General features: G+C 45.8%; 1 protein-coding gene across 1 annotated transcript; it reads left to right on the top strand.

Moving 5' to 3' along the window:
* The first annotated feature begins 139 nt into the window (after nt 1-139).
* On the top strand, nt 140-19,708 carry TTC16 (tetratricopeptide repeat domain 16). Its single transcript, XM_066580695.1, has 14 exons — nt 140-216; nt 2,921-2,972; nt 4,564-4,739; nt 7,501-7,591; nt 7,805-7,948; nt 9,797-9,897; nt 9,985-10,111; nt 11,487-11,701; nt 12,437-12,690; nt 13,443-13,584; nt 13,662-13,827; nt 16,903-17,037; nt 17,111-17,198; nt 19,273-19,708. Exons 2-12 carry the CDS (start codon nt 2,928-2,930, stop codon nt 17,026-17,028), a joined length of 1,587 nt encoding a protein of 528 aa, XP_066436792.1. The 5' UTR covers nt 140-216; nt 2,921-2,927; the 3' UTR covers nt 17,029-17,037; nt 17,111-17,198; nt 19,273-19,708.
* Nucleotides 19,709-21,894: the final 2,186 nt, after the last annotated feature.

Raw genomic sequence — 21,894 nt, 5'->3', positions numbered from 1 at the left:
GCTGCCCAGCACAGAGCTCCGTCACAGGACTGTAAATGAACGGCCTTCTTCTAATCCACCGAACACAGACTGAATAGCTCCACCCGCAGCTGTTGCTTAGTGATCTGAGTTGTGTGCTCCATAGTAATGTGCGGCTTCTACAGGGCTGCATGTTCTTCTAGCACAGGAGCAGAGACTGCATGATATTCCTTGGAAGGACCGTTCTGCAGACCCGAGGTACGTGAGAAGGGGATCCGCTTTTATTATAGATTTAAAGCTCGTTTAACGACGCGTTGCAAATTTTATCATATTAGTATATGACTGTGGGTTAGCAGAAGCGGTGAACAGCGGCTATTTTAAGGGCTCTCTCACATGAACTTTTTTTTGACCACGCGACACTATTGCATCCTTGCTGCATGCCGACAATCCCCATACACTATCTTGGTGTGTAGGCGTGCCAAATACGTGCCAAGTTAGTGCATGCTGCATATTTAATTTTGTGCGCTGTGTGTGAAAGGCATAGTTGAAAGTGATTGGTACCGCATATTGCGCATGCAAAACCGTGCGTGTAATACGCCGTAGAATACGCTCATTTAAAAGTAGATGTACATATGCTTGCTTATTTTATGGATATGCAGCACACTATACCCACTGCTGGAGTAGGTCCCAGACTACCAGAAAACGGAATCATTCCCCTTTTAGTTGTTTGGGTAGTAATTAGAGATGAGCGAGCATGCTCGTTTAGGGCGATTTCGCAATCGAGCACCGCTTTTTTCGAGTAACTGACTACTCGGGCGAAAAGATTCAGGGGGCGCCGTGGGTGAGCGGGGGGTTGCAGAGAAGAGTGGTCAACGGAAGTATCGCTTGAATACAAGTCAACCCGCACTGCCGGCACATCACGCACTGTACTGAGCATGCGCGCCGGCCTGCTAGGCGGGACGAGTGCAGCAGATCCGGAGTGGTGACTATGGGGGTTTTGAGGGGCGCCGTGGCGGACTCCTCTGTGATATTCTGTTGGTGGAGTCCGTCACAGCCGTGGGCATGAGGCCTTAGGGCTTCTTCAGTCAAGCGTATGTGTAAATACGCTCGCCTCAGCACAACGTATTTGCGCAGTGAACGAGGTTGATTTGCACGTTAATCGGCGCATAGATGTCCTGTACTTTTTGTGCACATCAGGCCTGTTCACATGTGCGTGCGACACTCCCTCGCCCTGAGATTCAGATGTGTTCTATTTTTCACTGAATTGCGCAGCGTATTACGCATTTCTACAACTCACATAGACTTCTATCGGACCTTTGCTGCGCGAATACGCAGATAGATACAGCAGGTCCTATTTTTCTGTGCGCACAAAAATCGTTAATGACGGTGAACCGATTGACATCAATGGGTCCTATTCTCTGCGTGCAAATACGTCCGTCTGAAGAAGCCCTTAGGCTGCTTTCACATGTGCGTCGGGGGTTCCGTTTTCCTGCTCCATTCAGAGAGCAATAAAGGGGAATCCCCTGGCCGAACAGATCCGTCTTATGGCGGAAACCAACAGCGCCAATGTGAAAGCGGCGGCATTATATAAAGTATACAGCATGTTATCTGTAAAGCAAAAAAGTGCAATAAGGAAAAAAAACACCAAAAAGGGACCAGAGCAACAACACCTAATGTTAATATTGTCTGGTACCTTTGTAAAGTTGGTCCTCATTTAAAGGGTTGTCTGTCCTTTTTTCCCTGATGACTTCATTATATATCTGTTCAGGCCCCCCGTCCATCAGCTGATCATAGTGTAGCAGGCTGGATGATGTCGTCAGCGGACAGGGAGGGAGTTGCCACTCCAGCTTCACTCCCATTGAAATCAGTGGGAGAGCCGCGCAGCTACGGCACTTCCTGCCCCTTTACTGGTCAGGCCCGGCAGACATCCCCTTTAACCAAATATGCCTTTGTATACGAAATGCTTCTTTTCTTGCTGCATTGTCCACCCCAAATACGTTCTCCTAGTTCTGATATAGATTCCCCATATTTATTACCTCTACAATCGTTATATTATTAATAGAGATGAGCGAGCATACTCGTCCGAGCTTGATGCTCGTTCGAGTATTAGGGTGCTCGAGGTGCTCGTTACTCGAGACGAGCACTACGCGGTACTCGTCTCGCTTAAACGAGCACTGACCATTGAATTCAATGGAGCCGGCAATACAGCCGGCTCCATTGAAAAAGCAATGGGCTGCCGGCGAGCGTGGGATGAATTTTCGGGAAGGGCTTAAAAATATAAGCCCTTCCCTGAAATTCATCCAGAAATGTGTAAAAACAAAAAATATATATATACTCACCCGGTCCTGGCAGACGGAGTTCAGCCACGGCCGGCAGCAGTTCTCCTGAACTGCTCTGAGTAGTATTCAGCAGCCGGGGATTTAAAATCCCCGCCTGCTGAATGAGCTGCCTCTGATTGGTCACAGCCTGACCAATCAGAGGCAGCTCTCACTCACACCCATTCATGAATGGGTGAGTGAGTGCTGCCTCTGATTGGCTCAGTGCAGGGACCAATCAGGGGCAGCTCTCAGCTGTCATTCATGAATTCATGAATGGGTGTGAGTGAGAGCTGCCTCTGATTGGTCAGGCTGTGACCAATCAGAGGCAGCTCATTCAGCAGGCGTGGATTTTAAATCCCCGGCTGCTGAATACTACTCAGATATAGTATTATACTCACATATAATCATTCTTTTTGGATTTAAGTGTAATCGCATATGGATCTTTTTAGCAGTCTTCATTACGGCTGCCATAAAGCAGACACACCATGCAGGCTATCTATAGAGATGATGCCGGAATCATGTATGTGCCTCCAATATGGTTTCCCTAATTAGGGAAGTTCTTAAAAACCAAAAAAATGTAATTGTTGCTTAAAAAACCTAAAAACTAATATAAACACATACTGGATATTGCATTTTATTCCTAGGGTCTTCATGAAGAAGACAATGGCAGAAGTGCATACTCCAGTACTGGAAGAGGTAAGGGGCTGGATGACGCTGTTATTGTCTCTTCCTGGTCATTCTGCTCAGGTACAGCGGATATAACAAGTCTACACCCCCCTGTTGTCATGTCAAAAAAATCTGACAAAGATGAATCATTTCAGATTGCTTTTCCCCGTCCATGTGACCCGTTGTCTGTACAATCCCATTGGAAAACAATCTGAAATCTTTTAGGGTGGAAACAAAAAAAAACCTATCATAATGTGGCTGCATAAGTTTTCACACCCTCTTATATTTGGGTGTGTGGTTGTGTTAAGAATTAGCCAATCACATTTACACTCCTGTTACATAGTAGTCAGCACTCCGCTGCCATTATTTACAGGGATCCTGATTTGCCCAATATAAAGTTCAGCTCTTCTAGGAGGCTTTACCTGACCTTTTCTCAGTTGGTCCATAACGATCTTACAGCATATCAATGGGATCTGATTATTGGAAGGTATCAGTCAGGAGAAGGGGGCCAAAACATTTCCAAGACGAAGGGACATAGTCATAAAGGTCATCAAGAAGTGGATTAAATTTGGCACCACAGTGACATCCCTCACAAATTGATGAAGAAAACTGGTCCGGTAGGGTCCAAGATGCCTACAGCAACATTAAAGGAGCTGCAGGACTTTCTGGCAAGTACTGGTTAGGTAGTGCATGTGACAACCATGTCTCGTATTCTTCATATGTCTGGGCTGCGGGGTAGGGGGCAAGACGGAAGCCTTCTCTAACAAAGACAAACATCCAAGCTCGGCTAGGTTTTGCCAAAACCACCATCAATTCTGCCAGAAGTCTGTGGGAGAACGTCTTATGTCTAAGACCAAGGGGGAACTTTTTGGCCATAATTCCAAAAGGTATGTTTGGCACACAGCTAACACTGCGCATCACCAGAAGACCACCAACCCGCAGTGAAGATGGTGGAGGCGGCATTATGTATGGGGCTGTTCATCTGGTGCTGGAACTGGGACTTTAGTAAAGGTGAAGGGAATTATGAACAGTTCCAAATATCAGTCCATTTTGGCCCAAAGCCTTCAGGCCTCGGCTAAAAAGCTTAAGATTAAGAGGAATTTCACCTTTCAGCATGACAGCGACCCAAAGCATACCACCAAATCAACAAAACAATGGTCATGCCAGAACATGATCAAGGTTATGGAATGGTCCAGCCGTAGCCCAGACCCGAATCCCATTGAAGATCTGTGGGCGACCTGAAGAGGGCGCTGCAATCTGACAGATATGGAGCATTTTTGCAAGGAAGAGTGGGCGAAGATTGCCAAGTCAAGATCTGCCATGCTGATAGACGCCGACCCCAAAAAACGGAATGCAGTCATAAAGTCAAAAGGTGTATCCAAAAAGCATTAGTTTTAGTGCTTTGGGTTTTTTTTCCACCCTAGCAGATTTCCGTTTGTTTTTTATTGGAATTGTATAGATAACGGGTCACATCCAAGGTGGAAATAAATCAGAAATGATTCATCTCTGATTTTTTTTTTTTTTTTTTTTAACATACCAAAAACATGGAATTCTAACAGGGGTGTGCAGAGTTTTTAGATATTTTTATATACTGTAACTGAATCTCCATTCTTCCCCTCAGATGCCCGGGGATCTATTCCCCACAGCAGTGAGTGAAGAGACGCTGCAAGAAGCTCGGAATAAAACCCTAAGGAAAATTTTTGGCTCCAGTCAAGTTTTTTTAGATGATGGCCCCAAAACCAATCAATACCTCAAGCGCACATATACAGATATTGTGCAAGAAAAGATGGCTGAACAGTAAGTCTTATCAAAGGTGCTCTCAGATCCGGATTCTTTTTGAATTGCGGCATGTCCTATCTCTCCTCATTCCTCGGAATGCATTACCCATTGATTTCAATGGGACCTTTAATGCACTGCATGGCTCTCATGTCATGCGATGTGGATGTGGAAATCAATGGGAAACACGTCCGATCCTCTATTGTGCGTGAAACTCGCACGGGAGGATCGGAACTTCACAGACGTGATGTGAGGCGGCTTTGCCTGAAAAAGGCATCACATCCGCGGGTAAATCGCACGTCCAGGAGTGTGATATTGGGCGATAATGGCCCGATATCGCACTCACCCGTGTGTAGGTAGCGTTAGGCAAGCAGCCACATGGCAGAGTCGGGCGCACAGAACATATATGGAGGCACATAATCCCTGTAGCACCTTAGCGCTAGGATCTGTGTGATGCCATGGAATGCCAATGGATGGCAGAGCTATTCTTCCCAGATGCATTGCATCCATTGGAACATGTTATGATGGGGCTGCATTATGGTTTTATATGGTGGTCGTGTGCATGAGGCCTTCGCTTTTTTTCACGCGCCAATTCTGTGTCTCGCAATCGCTCATAACTTGTCTGTGAATATTGCCCAAGGCCGGCTTTACAGGGCCGTATGCTCAATTGCATGCACCTTAGCGCAATGTTTTTGCACTATGAGCGAGGCTTTTTGGCGCACGTACCGTACCTTTTGTACCTGCACTGCATGTTTATTTGAGCGCAGGAAACAAACGTACTGATTGCAATGGCTAATGAGTTTCACATTTCTTTTTCCAGCGCGATTATGCAGTGTTTTACGCATTTCCTTACATGTTGCACCCCCCCCCCACCCCCCCATTGACTTCTATGGGGACCTTTGGTATGCAGATACAAAGAAAGATGGAATGTGCTCTAGCTTTTTCGTGCAGCCGAATTGTGTGCGCAAATTATTCGCATTTGACTGAACCCAGTGAAACCAATGGGTTCCATACCCTGCTTCTTGCGCGTGCAAATACTTCCGTGGACCTGTGTAACCTGTGTTATTTTAATAGGTGTGTTCATGTAAGCGTATTTTGCGTGTTCATTTCGTTCACACAGAAAAATATGCAGTATGAAAATATCACGTATTGAACTATTTAACTTAATTGCCCATTTGAATGAATGGGAGCATAATGTGCACATGTGCAAAAAGTACAGTTAGGCTGGGTTCACACAGGGCGGATTTGCTGCGGAAATGCAACTGCGGCGCGGTTTTTCAAGACGCAGCATGTCCATTCTTTTGACTTTTCCGCAGCGCTTTTTTGTCCATAGACCTCTATGGACGCAGCAAAATCCGCACCAAAATACGCTGCAAAAGTAAAAAAGCGCTGCGGAAAAAAAACGCTTGCAGATTTTTCCGCAAGACAAAAATAACCTTTGAAGCGGTTTTGCCGCAGAAGCAGTTCTTCTGCGGCAAAACCGCAACGGAAAAAACACAGCAAAACCGCAACAAATCCACCCTGTGTGAACCCAGCCTAAGGGCTCCTGCACACTTGCGTTTTTCTTGCGCATTTTTTTCACGCGATTGTCAGTGGGACTTTCTAATGTTAAAACCGCATCGCACAAAAACCGCAAAGCACAAACTTGCGATGCGTTTTTAACATTAGAAAGTCCCATTGAAAATCGCACGTAAAAAAGCGCGCAAGAAAAACGCAAGTGTGCAGGAGCCTTAAGAAACGCAGATAGGCATACACAGCCCAGTCAACCCAGGTGTGACTGGCCAAATAGAAATCAATGGGCTTTTATCATCACGTATTACGCATGTGAAAAATATGCGCATAACACGTGGGCCACAGATGCCCATGTGAGAGGGCCCTAATACTGATATTAAGGAGGTAGTCTCACAGAATATGCCATATAGTATGATAGACCCAGGTCCCACATCTGTATCCACACCTTTCTTGCGTTCTGTCCTCCGTGGCTCCGTGGCCCCCAGAGTGGCTATGTGCAGTGGTTGGGATTATGGAAACAGCTGAGCAGCCTCCAGTAAGCTGTTTCTGTAAATCCCATAGAAGTTATTGGGAGTTCTGGAAACAGTGTAGCACAGAGAGCTACTCTGTTTCTATGGATCCCGAGTTAATGAAACAGAACAGCTGACTGTGCTACACTGTTCCTTTAACTCCCATTCACTTCTATGGAAGTTATGGAAACCGTGTAAGACAGTCCACTCAGCTGTTTCCATATTCCCAGCCACCTTGTACAGAGGAGTATTCCCATTGTAGCTATGATTAGTCACAATGGTAATACCCCTTTAGTACATGCGGTTTTGTCTCTGCACACAGACATTATATTTTATGTTCATTAGGGGTTTGTTTTTTTTTGGCCTTGTGGGATGCAGGGTGTTAAGGCAGCAGTTTGCAGTCCTAAGCTCTCGCTCACGACCTGAAGGTAGCAGGCTCAATCCCTACATGGTTCAGGTAGCCGGCTCAAGGTTGACTCAGCCTTCCATCCTTCCGAGGATGGTAAAATGAGTACCCAGCTTGCTGGGAGGTAATAAATTACCTGAAAGCGCTGTGGAATAAGTTGGCACTATACAAATAACATATAAGTCCCTTCTCCCCCTTTGGTCAGAGTTTTCCATGGCAGGAGGAAAAAAGTTCAAGTGATTCAGTTTTCTATGGGCATGCAGTTTTTCCCATTTCTTATTTGCACCACTTGATGTTATGGAGAATGCAGAGCGCAGGTCTACCATTACATGCATGTATAACTGTGTTCTTGTAGTTATAGACGGGGTCTGCAGTACATGTCGCAGCAGGAATGGGAGAAGGCGGTCACGGCATTTTCAAAAGCCATTCACCTGCGTCCAGAGGAGGTACGATCATTCGGTAACCTTGCAGAATTCTTTAACTGTTGCTAACATAGGAAGAGTATCTCTGTATAACATTGACTTAGTTCTAGCAGGAGGCATCTGCCCATCTTTGGACTTTTGGATGCTCACCTTTCTGGTTGTAATGGGTTTGACTATATTCTTCAGTGTCTTCCAGGAATCTTCACGATTGTCTTGTACGCTTGCATGCTATTACAGGTAGAGCTGTACGTTAAGAGAGCAGAAGCATTCCTCCAGCTCTGTGACTACCAGTCAGCAGCACTCAACTTGAAGAAGGCTTGTTCCATTGCTCCCCCACTCGCAGAGCATATAGAACTGCTGGCCCTTACTTATTACCGACAGGTAAATCTGGGATCATAAAGTTTAGTAAAAAGTTCCATATTCTATAGATCTATGAAAGAATACTTATAAAAGTATAGTTAGCTCCAGCTGTGCCTGCACTGTTATCTCTAGTGCAGGCGCAGCAGCTTTCATAGCACAGTATAATAATAAATGGCCGTCTTGTGTGTTGTTAAATTTATATATACATTGTACCCATAGTGTCCTCTCCTGATATCTTTAACGTTTATCGTTCCTGACGACGCTTCCTGGTGCTGTGAAGTGAAGAGGCAGTCCTGAGTAAGAAACAGCTTCTCCTCATGGTGCACACGCCAGACCCCATACACTGTCAGGGTCACAGTGCATCAGGTTGTGACATATATTATGTCAGCATATGCTCAACATGTCACAGCCTGAGGCAATGAGACCCTGACAGTGCATGGGGTCTGGCGGGGAATGCTCACGCTGTGCAGGGGAGAAGCTGTCTGTAACACAGGACAGCTTCACTTCACAGCGCCAGGGAATGGCAGAAATGGCGATAAGCATAAGAGATGTCAGGAGAGGACACTATGGGGGCAATGTATACATAAATTTAATAAAACACAAGGCAGCCATTTATAATTATGCTATGCTATGAAAACTGCTGTGCCTGCACTAGTGATAACAGTGCAGGCACAGCTGGAGCTCCCTATATAGCTATGCAGTTAGCTAGTAGAAGATGGATTTCTCTGCATAGTCCAATACGGGTTTCTATGAAAAATGTACATAATAGGCTGATAAACATATTGCAAAAATGCTAATGTACCTATTAAAGATCTTGAGAGTCTCAGAATTGGAGATATGTGAGATAAACTAATGATCAGTAGTATTGAGTAGTGCCTCTCTCTTTCCCTCTCTCTCTCTCCCTCTCTCTCCTCACTCCCGCAACTCACCGCTCTCCCTCTCTCCCGCAACTCACCGCTCTCTCTCTCTCCCTCTCTCCCGCAACTCACCGCTCTACCTCTCTCTCCCTCTCTCCCGCAACTCACCGCTCTCTCCCCCTCACTCCCGCAACTCACCGCTCTCTCTCTCTCTCCCTCACTCCCGCAACTCACCGCTCTCTCTCTCTCTCTCTCCCTCTCTCTCCTCATTCCCGCAACTCACCGCTCTCCCTCTCTCCCGCAACTCACCGCTCTCTCTCTCTCCCTCACTCCCGCAACTCACCGCTCTCTCTCTCTCTCCCTCACTCCCGCAACTCACCGCTCTCTCTCCCTCACTCCCGCAACTCACCGCTCTCTCTCTCTCTCTCTCCCTCACTCCCGCAACTCACCGCTCTCTCTCTCCCTCTCTCCCGCAACTCACCGCTCTCTCTCTCCCTCTCTCTCCTCACTCCCGCAACTCACCGCTCTCTCTCTCCCTCTCTCTCTCTCCCGCACCGGCACCCAAATCTTTTGAGACGAGCGGGCAGTTGCTCGCATAAGGCACTACTCCCCCGAGTAGTTGCCTTAGCGAGTATGCTCGCTAATCTCTAGTCAGCCTCCATACAGCCTATAAGGAGTACTTATAGGGGACAAAAGCCTGCACTGAACGGCTTAAGAATTTCAGATATGACAGTTTTACGTAAAATTTCCCATTAAAGATTTTTTACAGAATAGATAGTTAAATTTGCACTTGAATTGGACTTAGCTGCAATACCAGACACAACCCATGCACAAGAGTGGCGCTGTTAGGGGAAGAAACTAGACGTATCTTTCTAATCTCCTATAACGTGTGTGTGTGTGTGTGTGTGTGTGTGTGTGTGTGTGTGTGTGTGTGTGTGTGTGTGTATATATATATATATATATATATACACAAACAATTGTTTCTAAGATTGCTTTGCACATTGTTGCCCAGGGACAAAGCTTGTTTGAGCAAAACTGTCACCTGGACGCCCTGGAGTCTTTTACCCGCGCTGTAGAGCTGCAGCCTCGGAACAGAGATTATCACATGCGCAGGTGAGCGGATACACATGTCCACCCTGTGTTACCTGTCGGAGCCCTGCTACCTGCTTTGCAAATAATCTTTCGCTGGTTTCCTGACAGTATTTGTTGTCTCGCTGCACTGGGAAGATATGCGGAATGTATCCGGCTATTGAATAAACAGCTTGAAGAACAGGGGAATCCTGACATATATGTAGTACGTGCCAGGCTGTATGATCAGCTCAACAAGGTAACCGTGCAATGCTATATACAAGTACTGAAGAAATGTTTTATTTGTATAAGACACTATTGTAACTTTTTATTCTTCTGTCAACTTTTTCTTAAAACATATTTTTTACTAAAAAAAATAAGAACAGACCCTTAAATTCCCATTCACACCCGGCCGTCCCATGGTTGTCAAAGTTTCCATGTACACAGTGTATTACTGTACCCCAAGTTCAGCCTTTGTATAGGAGAAGGGTGCATGGAATAGCTTTACCCTCTTCTCAGAAGGCGCTTCGAGTTGTTGAGGTTGTCTCCACAGATATCTCCTCATAAGTAAGTCCTATATTGTCACGCCAAAACAGCGTAGAATCATAGCAACATACAACCAGGTACATAGTATACAGGTAAGATACAAAGGAAGCAGGCAATGCAGTGCAATTACATATCAAGCTTCTAGTCTAGAGCATCTTACTATATCCGGTTATAAGGGCCAAGCCTGGAGGGTCCAGCCATGGTGACCAGAGATCCTCAGATTTAGGCTGGCTGTCCACGGGCAAGATGTCATAGCGAGGTCTGCGGCAACAAATTGCCCGCGGAGCTTGCATTACATGGTCTTCTCGAGTAACTGCATGCTCGTCTGAGCAAATGCGGGGGGGGGGGGGGGGAGAGAACGTATATCGGCTCGGTTTTCACGCCGAGCCGATATACGGTGTCCTCATCTGCGGGGGAAGGGGGGGGATGGAAGAGCCAGGAGCAGGAACTGAGCTCCCGCCCCCTCTGCCTCCTCTCCACTATTTGCAATGAAAGAAGGTGGGATGGGGGCGGGGCTAAGGTCCGGGAATTAGCCCCACCCCTGTCCCGCCTCTCCTGATTGCAAATAGTGGAGAGGGGGTGGAGAGGAGGCAGAGAGGAGGCAGAGAGGGGGCGGGAGCTCAGTTCCTGCTTCTGGCTCTTCCAGGCTCCCCCCATGCAGAGAGAGACGATGTATATCGGCTGGGCGTGAAAACCCAGCCGATATACGTTCGTCTGAATCCAGCCTTACTTTGCAGCTTTCCTACACCCCTGTCTAAAACGTTTGCACAGTTCTGTCTATTAGAAAGCTGCAATGGCAAAAAAATGCCTGGCCGCCTGAGACTCTTTTAATTAGAGACTGCTTAGCTGAATATTTTCGTTCAAGAAGAGCAAAGTGAGGGGGAGGCAACACCTCTGTTCTGGTTCCAGGAAACCTCTCTCCGTAAGTAAACCATTCGACTAACCCTTGGACTCGCTATGTTTAATGGTTTGACCTATACATCTAAAACAGGGACCCTTGGGAACCAGCAGACCCATCATTTACCTTAATAGGTAAATATCTATACATTAAATGCCTACCCTTCCTATAACTCCTCTATAACCTCCAGGCCACACTGTGCTATCAGGATGTCCTCGCCGCTCTATCACTGGATCCTCGGCACCACGAAGCACTCGGCTTAAGGGATAAAATGATGGCAAAAGCGGAAGACGCTAAAGATAAAGCAGTCAACTTGGCTGTCCAGGGGGAGCTGCAGGATGCCTTAAAGAAAATCTGTATTGCCATAGAGAACAACCCATTATCAGCTCAATATTACATATTCAGGTATTACCATTCAACATCCATTGTTGATTCTCCCTTATAAATCCCCATGTTAATGGATATTCAGGGGGTCACTGTTAAAGCCAACAGGTTTCCTCATTACTCTGTCTACAAGGGGACCTTTCCTCTTTAGGCCAATCCTCCCCGACTGTCCAAACTGTGATTTAAAGGGGTTGTAAACTATTTATGGTTAGGACAGGTTGTTAATAGCAGACCAGCGGGAGTCTATTGCCAAGGACCTTTCACCGAATAGCTGTTTGTAAAGGCAGAACTCTCGTGCACGGAGATGATTTTTGGCAGGAAGCAGACAGCTCCGTTCTAACTGCAGTGGGCAGGCTTGGCATTGCAGGCCAAGTTCCCATTCATTTCAATGTCTGCAATACCAAGCCCGGCCACTGCAGTGGGAACGAAGCTGTCTGTTCCCAGCCAAAATCAGCTCAGTGCATCAGATCGGCAAACAGCTGTTCGGCATGGGTCCTGGGCGACAGACCCCTGCTGATCTACTATAGATTACCTGTCCTGAGGATAGGCCATCTTTAGTTTACAATTGGACAACCCCTTTTCAGGAAAAATAACAGAAATTTAAACATATTCAGTATTGTGATTGCAAAAGTTTGCATGCCCTGGAACTAGCCCAAAGTCCTTTTGAATACACCTTTTATCAGATTCACAACCCTCTCTTCCTTACTAAAAAGGTTTAGGTCTAACCAAAATCTATTCCAACACTTGACTTCTCAGAGGTACAGTGTGCAAGAAGCTGAAGGACTTCAGTCACGCAGTGGATGATTTTGTACGTGCCATGCAACTTTGCAATGCGGAGGGTAGTGAAGACGCCCCGTTACACGCCGAGGCTGAAAACCACCTACTCCTCACCTACAATGACTTTGCCGTACATTGCTACATGAAGGGTTTCTTCCAAGAAGGGGTGCTGCTGCTCAACAAAGCGCTGCAGGGGGACAGGAGCAAAAAAGAGCTTTACGTGAACAGAGGAGGTGAGTGATGCATATAGGGGAGGACACTGTTGAGTCCGAATGCCCTAAAGTACAGGGTGTCCATAGAAATACATATCCAGGGGCAGAATACATTTTTCCTTTAAACATTTGTTGAACTGTTTTTCACAGTTTTTTAGTCGCTCAAGAGGGGAGTTGAAGATGCGATCGTTCAATCACTAAAATAATACACTGCATTACTTATGTAGTGCATTATACTAAGCCTATGACAGCAGCCTATTAGACTCTGGCAGAAGTGAGGTCTAATAGACTGATTTAAATGGCTTCTGGCTGCCAAGGGAGCCCTTTGCAAACTTGCGATCACACTCTGAGGGCGTCGATGAGAGATAGAAGGAGCCCCCTTTTTCTGTCATCTGCAGTTGCTATTGATTGTGGCATGTAAGGGGTTAAACTGTCCGGATCAGAGATTTCTCCGCATTTGGTGGTTAGAGCAGGAGTCTGGCTGTCAGTAGTCTGTTCAGCCACCGCCTTAAAAAGATGTATGCGCAAATTAAAAGCCCATTAGTGAGGTTAGTAAAATGGCGCATTGGTTGTCACTAAGGGGTTAAATTGATTCCCGTTGGTTGTTCTGCTAGCTCTGGAACAAGCAGCTCCATACATAGACCCATGTCCAATACTGGAAAGATCTCTATCGCCCCAGGATAGGTATTTCTGTGGGGCTCAGGAGTAGATAATTGGTTTTCAAGTTCTACATTCCCATTGGTTGCATATTTCTCGCCTTTGCCCCAAAATAGACTGCTTCTTCCAGCTGGGGGAGCTAACATTTGCTCTGGCAGATTACCAGCAAGCATTTGACCTGGATGAGGAAGATTGGGATATCCGGGCTCGAGTTGCGAAGCTTCTCGATGTGCTAGGACTACAGGCTCAGCAGCAGAGGTGGGTAGAGCTGGTGGACACATATACCTTGGGCATTGTAATGGACAATTTCTAAGCACTCTGATCACTCCTTGTAGGCAGTACCAGCAAGCGGAGTGCCTCTTCTCAGAGGCAGTCATGAAGCACCCCCTGCTTCCCCAACTGTATCTCCACAGGGCCAGACTCCGGCGCTTGATACAAAACATCACAAGTGCACAAGAAGACGCGCTTATCTCTATTCTGCTCAACTCCAAAAGTGATGAGGTATGAGAGTCTTAAAGAAGCCTGCTACGTTTCCAGAAACAGCGCCACATCTGTCTAGGGGCTGTGTCTGGTATTGCAGTTATTCACCTTTCAAGTAACTAGATCTGAACTTTAATACTAGACAGGGGCTAGATGTGGTGCTGGTTCTGGGAAAATAGAATACCCTTTCCCTAGTCTGTTTTTTTTTTGTGAGGGTGGTGGGGGAGATGTCCCTTTGAAGTCTACAGTGCAATATGAAATGCGGTACATATAATGTGGTTGTGCCGTTTTCTCTGGACTTTGTGTCATAGGCTTTTTTACAATACTTGGGAAATGCCAGAAAAAAACCTATTTAATAATTACACTAAATCTACATAGTAACGTAGGGGAACTTTTATTAAAGGTTAAACTTTCTCTCCTTTCTATGCAGACCTTGACACTTTTTTTTTTTTAAGTGGGCGGAGCTTTGTCAGGTGGGGCATGGTTGCCTCGGATTCACAGATTTATGTATAATTTACAACAGAAATTGGCAAAAATTATACCAGAAATATATGCTAGGTCGGACCTTGCATACATTGCAGTCTAGGCGCATGGAGCTGCTGGGGATGTGCCAAATACATGAAGAGGCCTGGGCCTCTTAATGCAGTCAGCGCACCGTGCACACAGGGAAATTGTACTAAGCCGGTGCAGGTAATGCTGAGCTTAGTGAATTACTCCTATAGTGTGCAAGGCTGAAAAGACACTTCGACCGGGGTTCAAGCTCTCAAATGTCCTTTTTGATTACCGCTGCCATATACTCGCCTCACTGGCGCTCAATGTACCATTTACAGCCATTCCGTGATGTCTTTCACTGAATGGCTGTGAATGATTGAGCGCCGGCTGTGATTGGCTGGCACTTGATCCAATCACAGTGCTCACTTGCTGGAGGTGGGGGAATTCAAAGCCCCGTTTACCAGAGAGAGAAGACAAAAGGGAGGATTACAGAGCAGCCTGCCGCACCGCTGGGGAGACCATCGCAGGGGACACAGACTCTGGCTGCGAAGGGAGTATTCCGTTTTTTTTTTCTTTTTAACCAAGTGTAGCTAGGGCTTATTTTCAGGGGCGTGCTTATATTTCAAGCTCCCTCCTCCTGAAAATCAGGGTAGGGCTTATTAAGAATCGTTTACTTCTTGTTCAGGGTTTCACATTCCTATGCAAAACACTGAATAGGGAGTGTATAAACGCAACGAGGAGTGAGCGAGCTGGCGATGATTTTTATGCCAGCTGAAACTGAATGACAAACAAAAAGCGAACGATTCTCGTTTAAACTGAATGATTATAGTTCACTTTTGTTTGATTCTGGGAACCATAATTGTTCCGTCTAAACCAGTGTTCCCCAAACTCCAGTCCTCAGGGACCACCAACAGGTCATGTTTTCAGGATCTCCTATAGTAGGAACACCTGTGACAATGTCTGAGGCACCAACAATAATTACATCACCTGTGCAACACTGAGGAAATCCTGAAAACATGACCTGTTGGCGGTCCCTGAGGACTGGAGTTGGGGAACACTGGTCTAAACACACCTTTACCACCTCGTAGAAACTGATCAGGTTGGTTTGACAGGAGCGATCTCTCATAAACCCACTGATACGGAGTTATACGGCCATTTTTCTTGTGGACCTCCAGGATGGCATCTCTTAGAAATCCTTCAAACATTTTACCCACAATAGAAGTCAGACTTACCGGCCTGTAGTTCCCAGGTTCACTTTATGACCATCAGCACTAGATTGGCGATGCGCCAATCCAGTGGAACAAACCCCATCACTATAGAGTCCTTAAATATGAGAAACAACGGTCTGTGCATCACATTACTTAATTCTCTTAGCAACCATTTAGACACAATTATCGCTCAAGATTCGCTCAAAAGCCATCTTTTGAGCGATAATCGTATGTAAACGCGCGCCCATCGTGCATTTTTTGTTACCTAGTTGTTCATCGTTGTCTTTCTGTCCTCTTAAAATCCGTCGTTCAGCAGTTCGCTTTTCATTTGGTTTAAACGACATTCGTTCAGCGATTTTGATGGTAGTGTTTAATTGTTTGGCGGGGCGTACATTCAGCCGGCTAAAGGCAGAGCGATTGGCTGTTGGGAGGACAGCTTATCTGTAGGTCAATAGGGAGTTATAACGCACACGGCCAGTGGTGCACTTTTATCCCTTAAGGACACGGCCTGTTTTGGGCTTAGGGAAGAGAAGTTTTTAGGGATTTTCATCTCCACTTTTCTGTCGACATGGTCATACGAGGGCTTGATGAGCATGATGAGCTGTAGTTTTTATTTGTACCAACTTCTGGGTGTAGTACATTTTCTTAGAGGGCAGGGGGAGAAAGTAAAAACACCTCAGTTCTACCAGTACAGCATTAACCATGCAGCATAAATGACAGGATACATTCTTTTCTATAACAATGCCAAAATTTATATATATTTTTAGGTTTTTCCACTTTTGTACAATAAAAACCCTTTTCAGCAATTATTTTTCCTTGTATCTCTGCATTCAAAGTCCCATAACATTTTTAATTTTCCCATCAATAAAGCTCTGTGAGGGTTTTTTTTTTTTGGGGGGGGGGGGGGGGGGGGAGGACAAGCTGTAGTTATTATTGGTACCATTTTGGGGTACATACTGCTTTTTTTGGTCACTTTTGGCTAAAGGCACACGGGCAAACGCGATCTGGGGCCGTGAATCCTGCCCGCATTTCACGCTCGCCACCATATGAAATGCGTATTCATGGCAAACCAGCCTCGCATCACTTTCACTGAGGCCTTAAATGCCACCGCAGATTGTAATGCCGTTTTGTTTGTGCCAACGCTAGAAGTGGATCCAAGTTCTTTCTTCATCTATCTTTTCAATCCCTTTCTGGCTGCAAAATAAAACCAAAAAACCGTGTAGTGAACGGCCACAAAAACAGTGACAATAAAATACAAAAAGTGCTGTTAGTTTGTGAAACCCACTTCAATTAGCTGGAAGTACGGACTGAAAAAGTTCTCTCTACTCCCGCTCTAATACAATGTCGCCTCACAGTAGTTGTGCAGAAGTAACTCTTCATCCCGTTCCTCTCGCAGACGGCACCGACTATAATGAGCTTTTTCCCTGGAAGAACGCTAGAGGAAGTTCTGAGCAGTACCATTGGGGGCAGCGCTCGAGGCACCCTGGAGCGAAATCTGCAGGAGTCTCCCAGGTCTATGTAGAGACAGCAGGTGAGATCTCCCTCCATACAGCAGTCATGGCCACGGCAATGTTCTTATATGTGATGAATGGCTTTTCTTGTAGTACATCCACACCAGGACAGACGGCCGGTGCCCTTCCTGGAGCCAAAAGACATCAGCTACTGGCAGACATGGTGGCCAGACGTAAAGAGGTGAGTTGCATCTGTTGGTACGGGCAGACATACAGGTAGTTGGGCAGTAGGCCGCCGATACACAACAATGCGGAGGTCTATCTGAAAAGTGTTTTTTTTTTTTTTTTTAATGGGCAAAGAAAACTGCAGCCAGAAGTTTTGTAGGTCAAAAAAAAGTAGTTATGAAGTTCAGTACAGCGATCGTGTTGGCATCTTCCCCTCACTTCGGGGGGGGGGGGGGGGGGGGGGGGGGGGAAGGGGGGGGGTTTATTGTATTTTTTTTCCCCCATCTTGGTATGCAACTTTTTCCCAAAATCCAGTGTGCTTTAGGTATGTTTTTTTTCCCCAGGTGTTTTACTATAGACTTTTTTTTTTTTAGAGGGGGGGGGGGGGGGGGGGCAGGGACAGGGTGAAGGGAGGCACATTTATATAAATTATATCATTAACACCACCCTAAACAAGGCTTGCAAAAACCACAAGTTTTTTTCTTTAAAACAAACAGAAAACCTCAAGGGAGTTTTAGAATTTTCCAAAAGATACACAACAGAGCTGTGGTCATTGTGTGCTGCACTAGGGGGGGGGGGTGGGGGGGTGCTCTTGCCCAGTGCAGTGTTCCGCCAGTGTCACATAGACGTAAGCACATGCATTTGTGCAATGGGTGTTGCATTTTCAAGTGAGGAAGTGTTTTACTGTACTTTTTGCACATGCAGATTTAAAAAAAAAAAAAACGTAAAAAACCCACACAAGCATGCTCCCCTTCACGGAGATGGGCAATGCATTCAATATGCCGCCATTTTCGTACACAAATGTGCAGGAAAAGAGCGTGCATTCTTACGCTAACCAAATACGCTTATGTGAGGGATCCCATTGAAGTCAATGGGTTCTATTCACTGTGTAATATGAGTTTGGCACACGCAGAACGTTGCCATATACGTTCATGTGACACAGGCATAAGGGTATATTTATAGGGACGATTGCAATTTCATTGTGAGAAACCTGGGTAGATATCGCACTCGTCCCAGCAATTATTTTTTCTGCGATTACGCTGATCCGTTTTGAAATAAGAAACAGGCTCACGTGTGGTCAAAGTTGTTCCATTACGGTAGTAAAAATAGAAAGTCACATCACACTCGCATGAGAATCAGGTTTAGATGCAATGTTTTTTTTGGGTTTTTTTTAGCTAACGTAGGAATTAATGGGCGATTCTTGAACAGAATCACCCAACGATGGAAAAAATTGCAGCATGTCCCACTTCAGACGGATGGTCTGAGGGGGAAAGAAATCACTACTGTGGATGAATTGAAAATGGTATTCTCTTTACACACAAGTTTTGGCTTTATCGCAATCAGATGGGGCTGATACGTAAAAGTCACCCATGGGAATTGCACCTATACAAGCCCATTCACACGCAACAATTATCGCTCAAATTTGTGCAAACGACCGAAAGTGAGCGATAGTCATTACATGTGAACGCGGGCAGTCCGTGCACTATTCGTTCACTTGTTTAGTGCTGGTTTCTGGCCAGAATAAAAATAGTCGTCAAGCCGCCCAAAATTCACTCTATTTGAATGGAAAATCCGTTCAGCATTTTGAGCGGCTTGATGACTGGAGGGGAGTAAACAATGTACTCATTGTGTTTGCCTTGTAATACACGATGAGTACATTCTTTATTCTGCCAGAAGACAATAAATCCTGCCATCCTGGATAATCCCTCACATAAACACCCACCCACCTGAGCAAACAACTAGCACTCCTTCTACAAAGTTTACTTTAGCTAATGAGGGAGATAGAGCCATTACCTGTGCGTGTAATTTTATGCAAAAATGGTGTCAATTCATTCAGCCATTTAAGCGATTATCTTTGTGTGTAAAAGGGCCTTAAGTGATCTTGGATACCGCAAGGGGGGCTATTAGGGCTCATACCCCCCTGCAGGGACTTAATGCAGTTTTTTCTCAAATGTGTGATCATACCCCAATTATGGGCAGGAGACCTGAACCAAAATGTAGACTGGAGCCCAAGAACTCTCCCTGTAAACAATACAATAAAAATAAAGATTTTACAGAATACAAAAATGTTGTTTTTTTTTTGCACACAGCTTAAAACAGATATCCAATCAGCACTTAACAGACAAGGATACCTGAAGGCAAGATCCCCGTGTGTCGTCACTAGGCCACCGCAACCCCAGGAACCGGCCACAGATGCTCCTTACCACTGGAAGACATTTGGACTTGGACTGACAAGCACTAAATAGGAAGGCGTAGTCTATCAGTGGTTGGCAGGCTGTAGTACTACATGTCCCAGCAGCTTTCACAGCACCAGTTCGGCTCTACACGGTAACAGCAACACACTGGAGGAACATAACCCAAGGTTTTCTCTAAAAAGGTTTATTAGATGAAGCCATGGCCAGGATCTTCGTGTCGTTCCATCAGGGCGAGGGAATGAATGGTTACAAACATGAGGTCACCCTTAGATTGAGTCACAGTGAACAACTAAGATTTTTTGAGGTCACGTAATAAAATAGTCACAACAGATATTCATGTTGGCTACAAGCTATCAGATAGGTCTTTTATACAGTCATTTGTGCTTTAGTACCGCCTGTTTATAAGCGACCCTCCAATCCTGGACAAAGAAAGATAGCCGCACAGCTTCTCTGACGACTTGCTGCACACAAACAGTAGTCTAAGACACTACATGCTGCTCTGACTGGCCCGTGGTGATCATGTGATCAACACTGACCAATCAAAGCAGATGTAAGGTCTTAGACTCCTGTTGTGCAGTCAGAGAAGCGATGCGGCCATCTTTGTCCAGGACCGGAGGGTCGCTTTACGACAGCAAGATGCAAGCCTGTGAATTGTGAAACTCCAGGCTTTGGGTTAATATCAGTTCCAGTTCCTGCGGAACAATTTGAACAAGTTCATTATCACTGATAGTAAAATACCGAAATATTTACAGCAGCCCCAAATCAGAGCTTCACGTGGCATAGTCCTTTCACAGAAAGTGCTGATATTTAAATTAATAAGACAAGCTATTCTTTCCCTGACTAACAGTGATGTCAAGTGGAAGGCTTGGTCCTAACAGTGAATGGAGTTCTCCAGTTTCCCCGACTCCTCTAATGTGTGGCAGCCATTAGTCCTGTACTCTGCAACAAACCTTCAGTTATAAACAGTCATTTTCACGCGATGAGGCATCTTCACTCATATTATGAAGTGCATTAAAAGCCAAGAACTTTCATAAAATTATCTTAAAGTACCCAAAGGGGTGTTCATACAGGCTGCAGACCACCCGCTACAGCTGCATGTGGATCACTGCTAATTGCAGGCCGGCACTTGGATCTGCTGTTAAAGCGGATCAACCACATCGACAGGAACCCTTAAAGGGGTTCTATAAGCTATCCCCTATAACTTGCTGATCGTGGAGGGATGAGGGCAGTGGTCTCCCCAGTGAGACCCCCACTGATCAACGAGAATGAGGATCTCACGTGCCCTACCTATCCTCCTCACTGCGGGGTTACTGCTCCCCCTGCAGAAGACTGAATGGAGCGCAAGTATGCTTACGCTCCATTCTCCTTTTATGGGACTGCAGAGACAGACGAGCAAGCAAGTGCTTGGGTATTTCCAACAGCCCCATTGAAATGAATGACCGGCAACTGTGCCTGTTCTGCTCCCATTCGTTTTGACATCACCGCAGGGGAAGAAACAACCCTAGCATGACAGGCAGAGGGGACACTGGACGCCTGTTCTCCAATGGATAACAAATGGATACGGGACAACTTGTAATCTTGGTACAACCCCTTTAAAAAAATAACCACTTGGGGGGGGGGGGGGGAACAAAAACTTAAACAGGTCAGACCCACATGTTGAAAGTTTGGATCAGTTGGTGTCTGGGTGCCGAGATCCCCACGGATCACTGAAATTAAAAGGCTGCACCCCTCACCAGAGCACCATGCCCCTTCCGCTTCTGTCCAGCAAGTGAAGGAGAGATGCATAGACTTCTTTAGATATCCATCTATACATCCTCCTTCAGCTGCAAAGAGGAGCCGACAAGCAACTCGAGTGCTGTGCATCTTCATTCCAGTGATCGTCAGCAGGGGTCTCAGCAGCAGGACCCTCACTGATCAAAACTTTTGACATGTTGCTCTGCCATGTGAAAAGTTTGTTTCTTCTTCTTTTTCCGCAGTTACTCTTTAAAATGATCTTTCCCTAATCGAGGCCACTTTTTAATAAAGCTTCTAATTTCTAAGCACAGAGTACCAGATTACAAGTTTGTGACTGGACTATTATAATGACTTCATAAATGGCAATTTTTAAATAAAATGCACATTATTGTAGAGCGCATTCATAGGCGCTGTGAAAATACACCAAACAATTCATCTTAACCCTTTGCAATCCAATTTCGGATTCAGGGTTTCCTAGGGGGCTCTCTCTTTCTGCCATTATACAATGGCGCCACCTGCTGGCTAGAGCCAGTACTGCAGTATGTGACACGCTGGAAAGGCCCCCCGACTACAGAGCAGCCAGTAATCTACAGTAAGAATACCCTGTCGGCCATTTTCCGACATCGGCGCTGTACGGGCTTCAATCAGAATGTCTTCAGACGTCAGACAAGTGGATTGGAAAGGGTTAAAAGTGTCACATCCTGCATGTAAAACTCGCCACAGAAACGCAGCAGATTCATCCTTTGCAATGCATTGGCTGTAATCCATGGCAGTTCCACATAA

Source organism: Eleutherodactylus coqui, chromosome 10, assembly GCF_035609145.1.
Source record: "Eleutherodactylus coqui strain aEleCoq1 chromosome 10, aEleCoq1.hap1, whole genome shotgun sequence".
NCBI lineage: Eukaryota > Metazoa > Chordata > Amphibia > Anura > Eleutherodactylidae > Eleutherodactylus > Eleutherodactylus coqui.
Note: the sequence above shows the minus strand (reverse complement) of the source record. Positions and strands in the feature narration are given on the sequence as shown.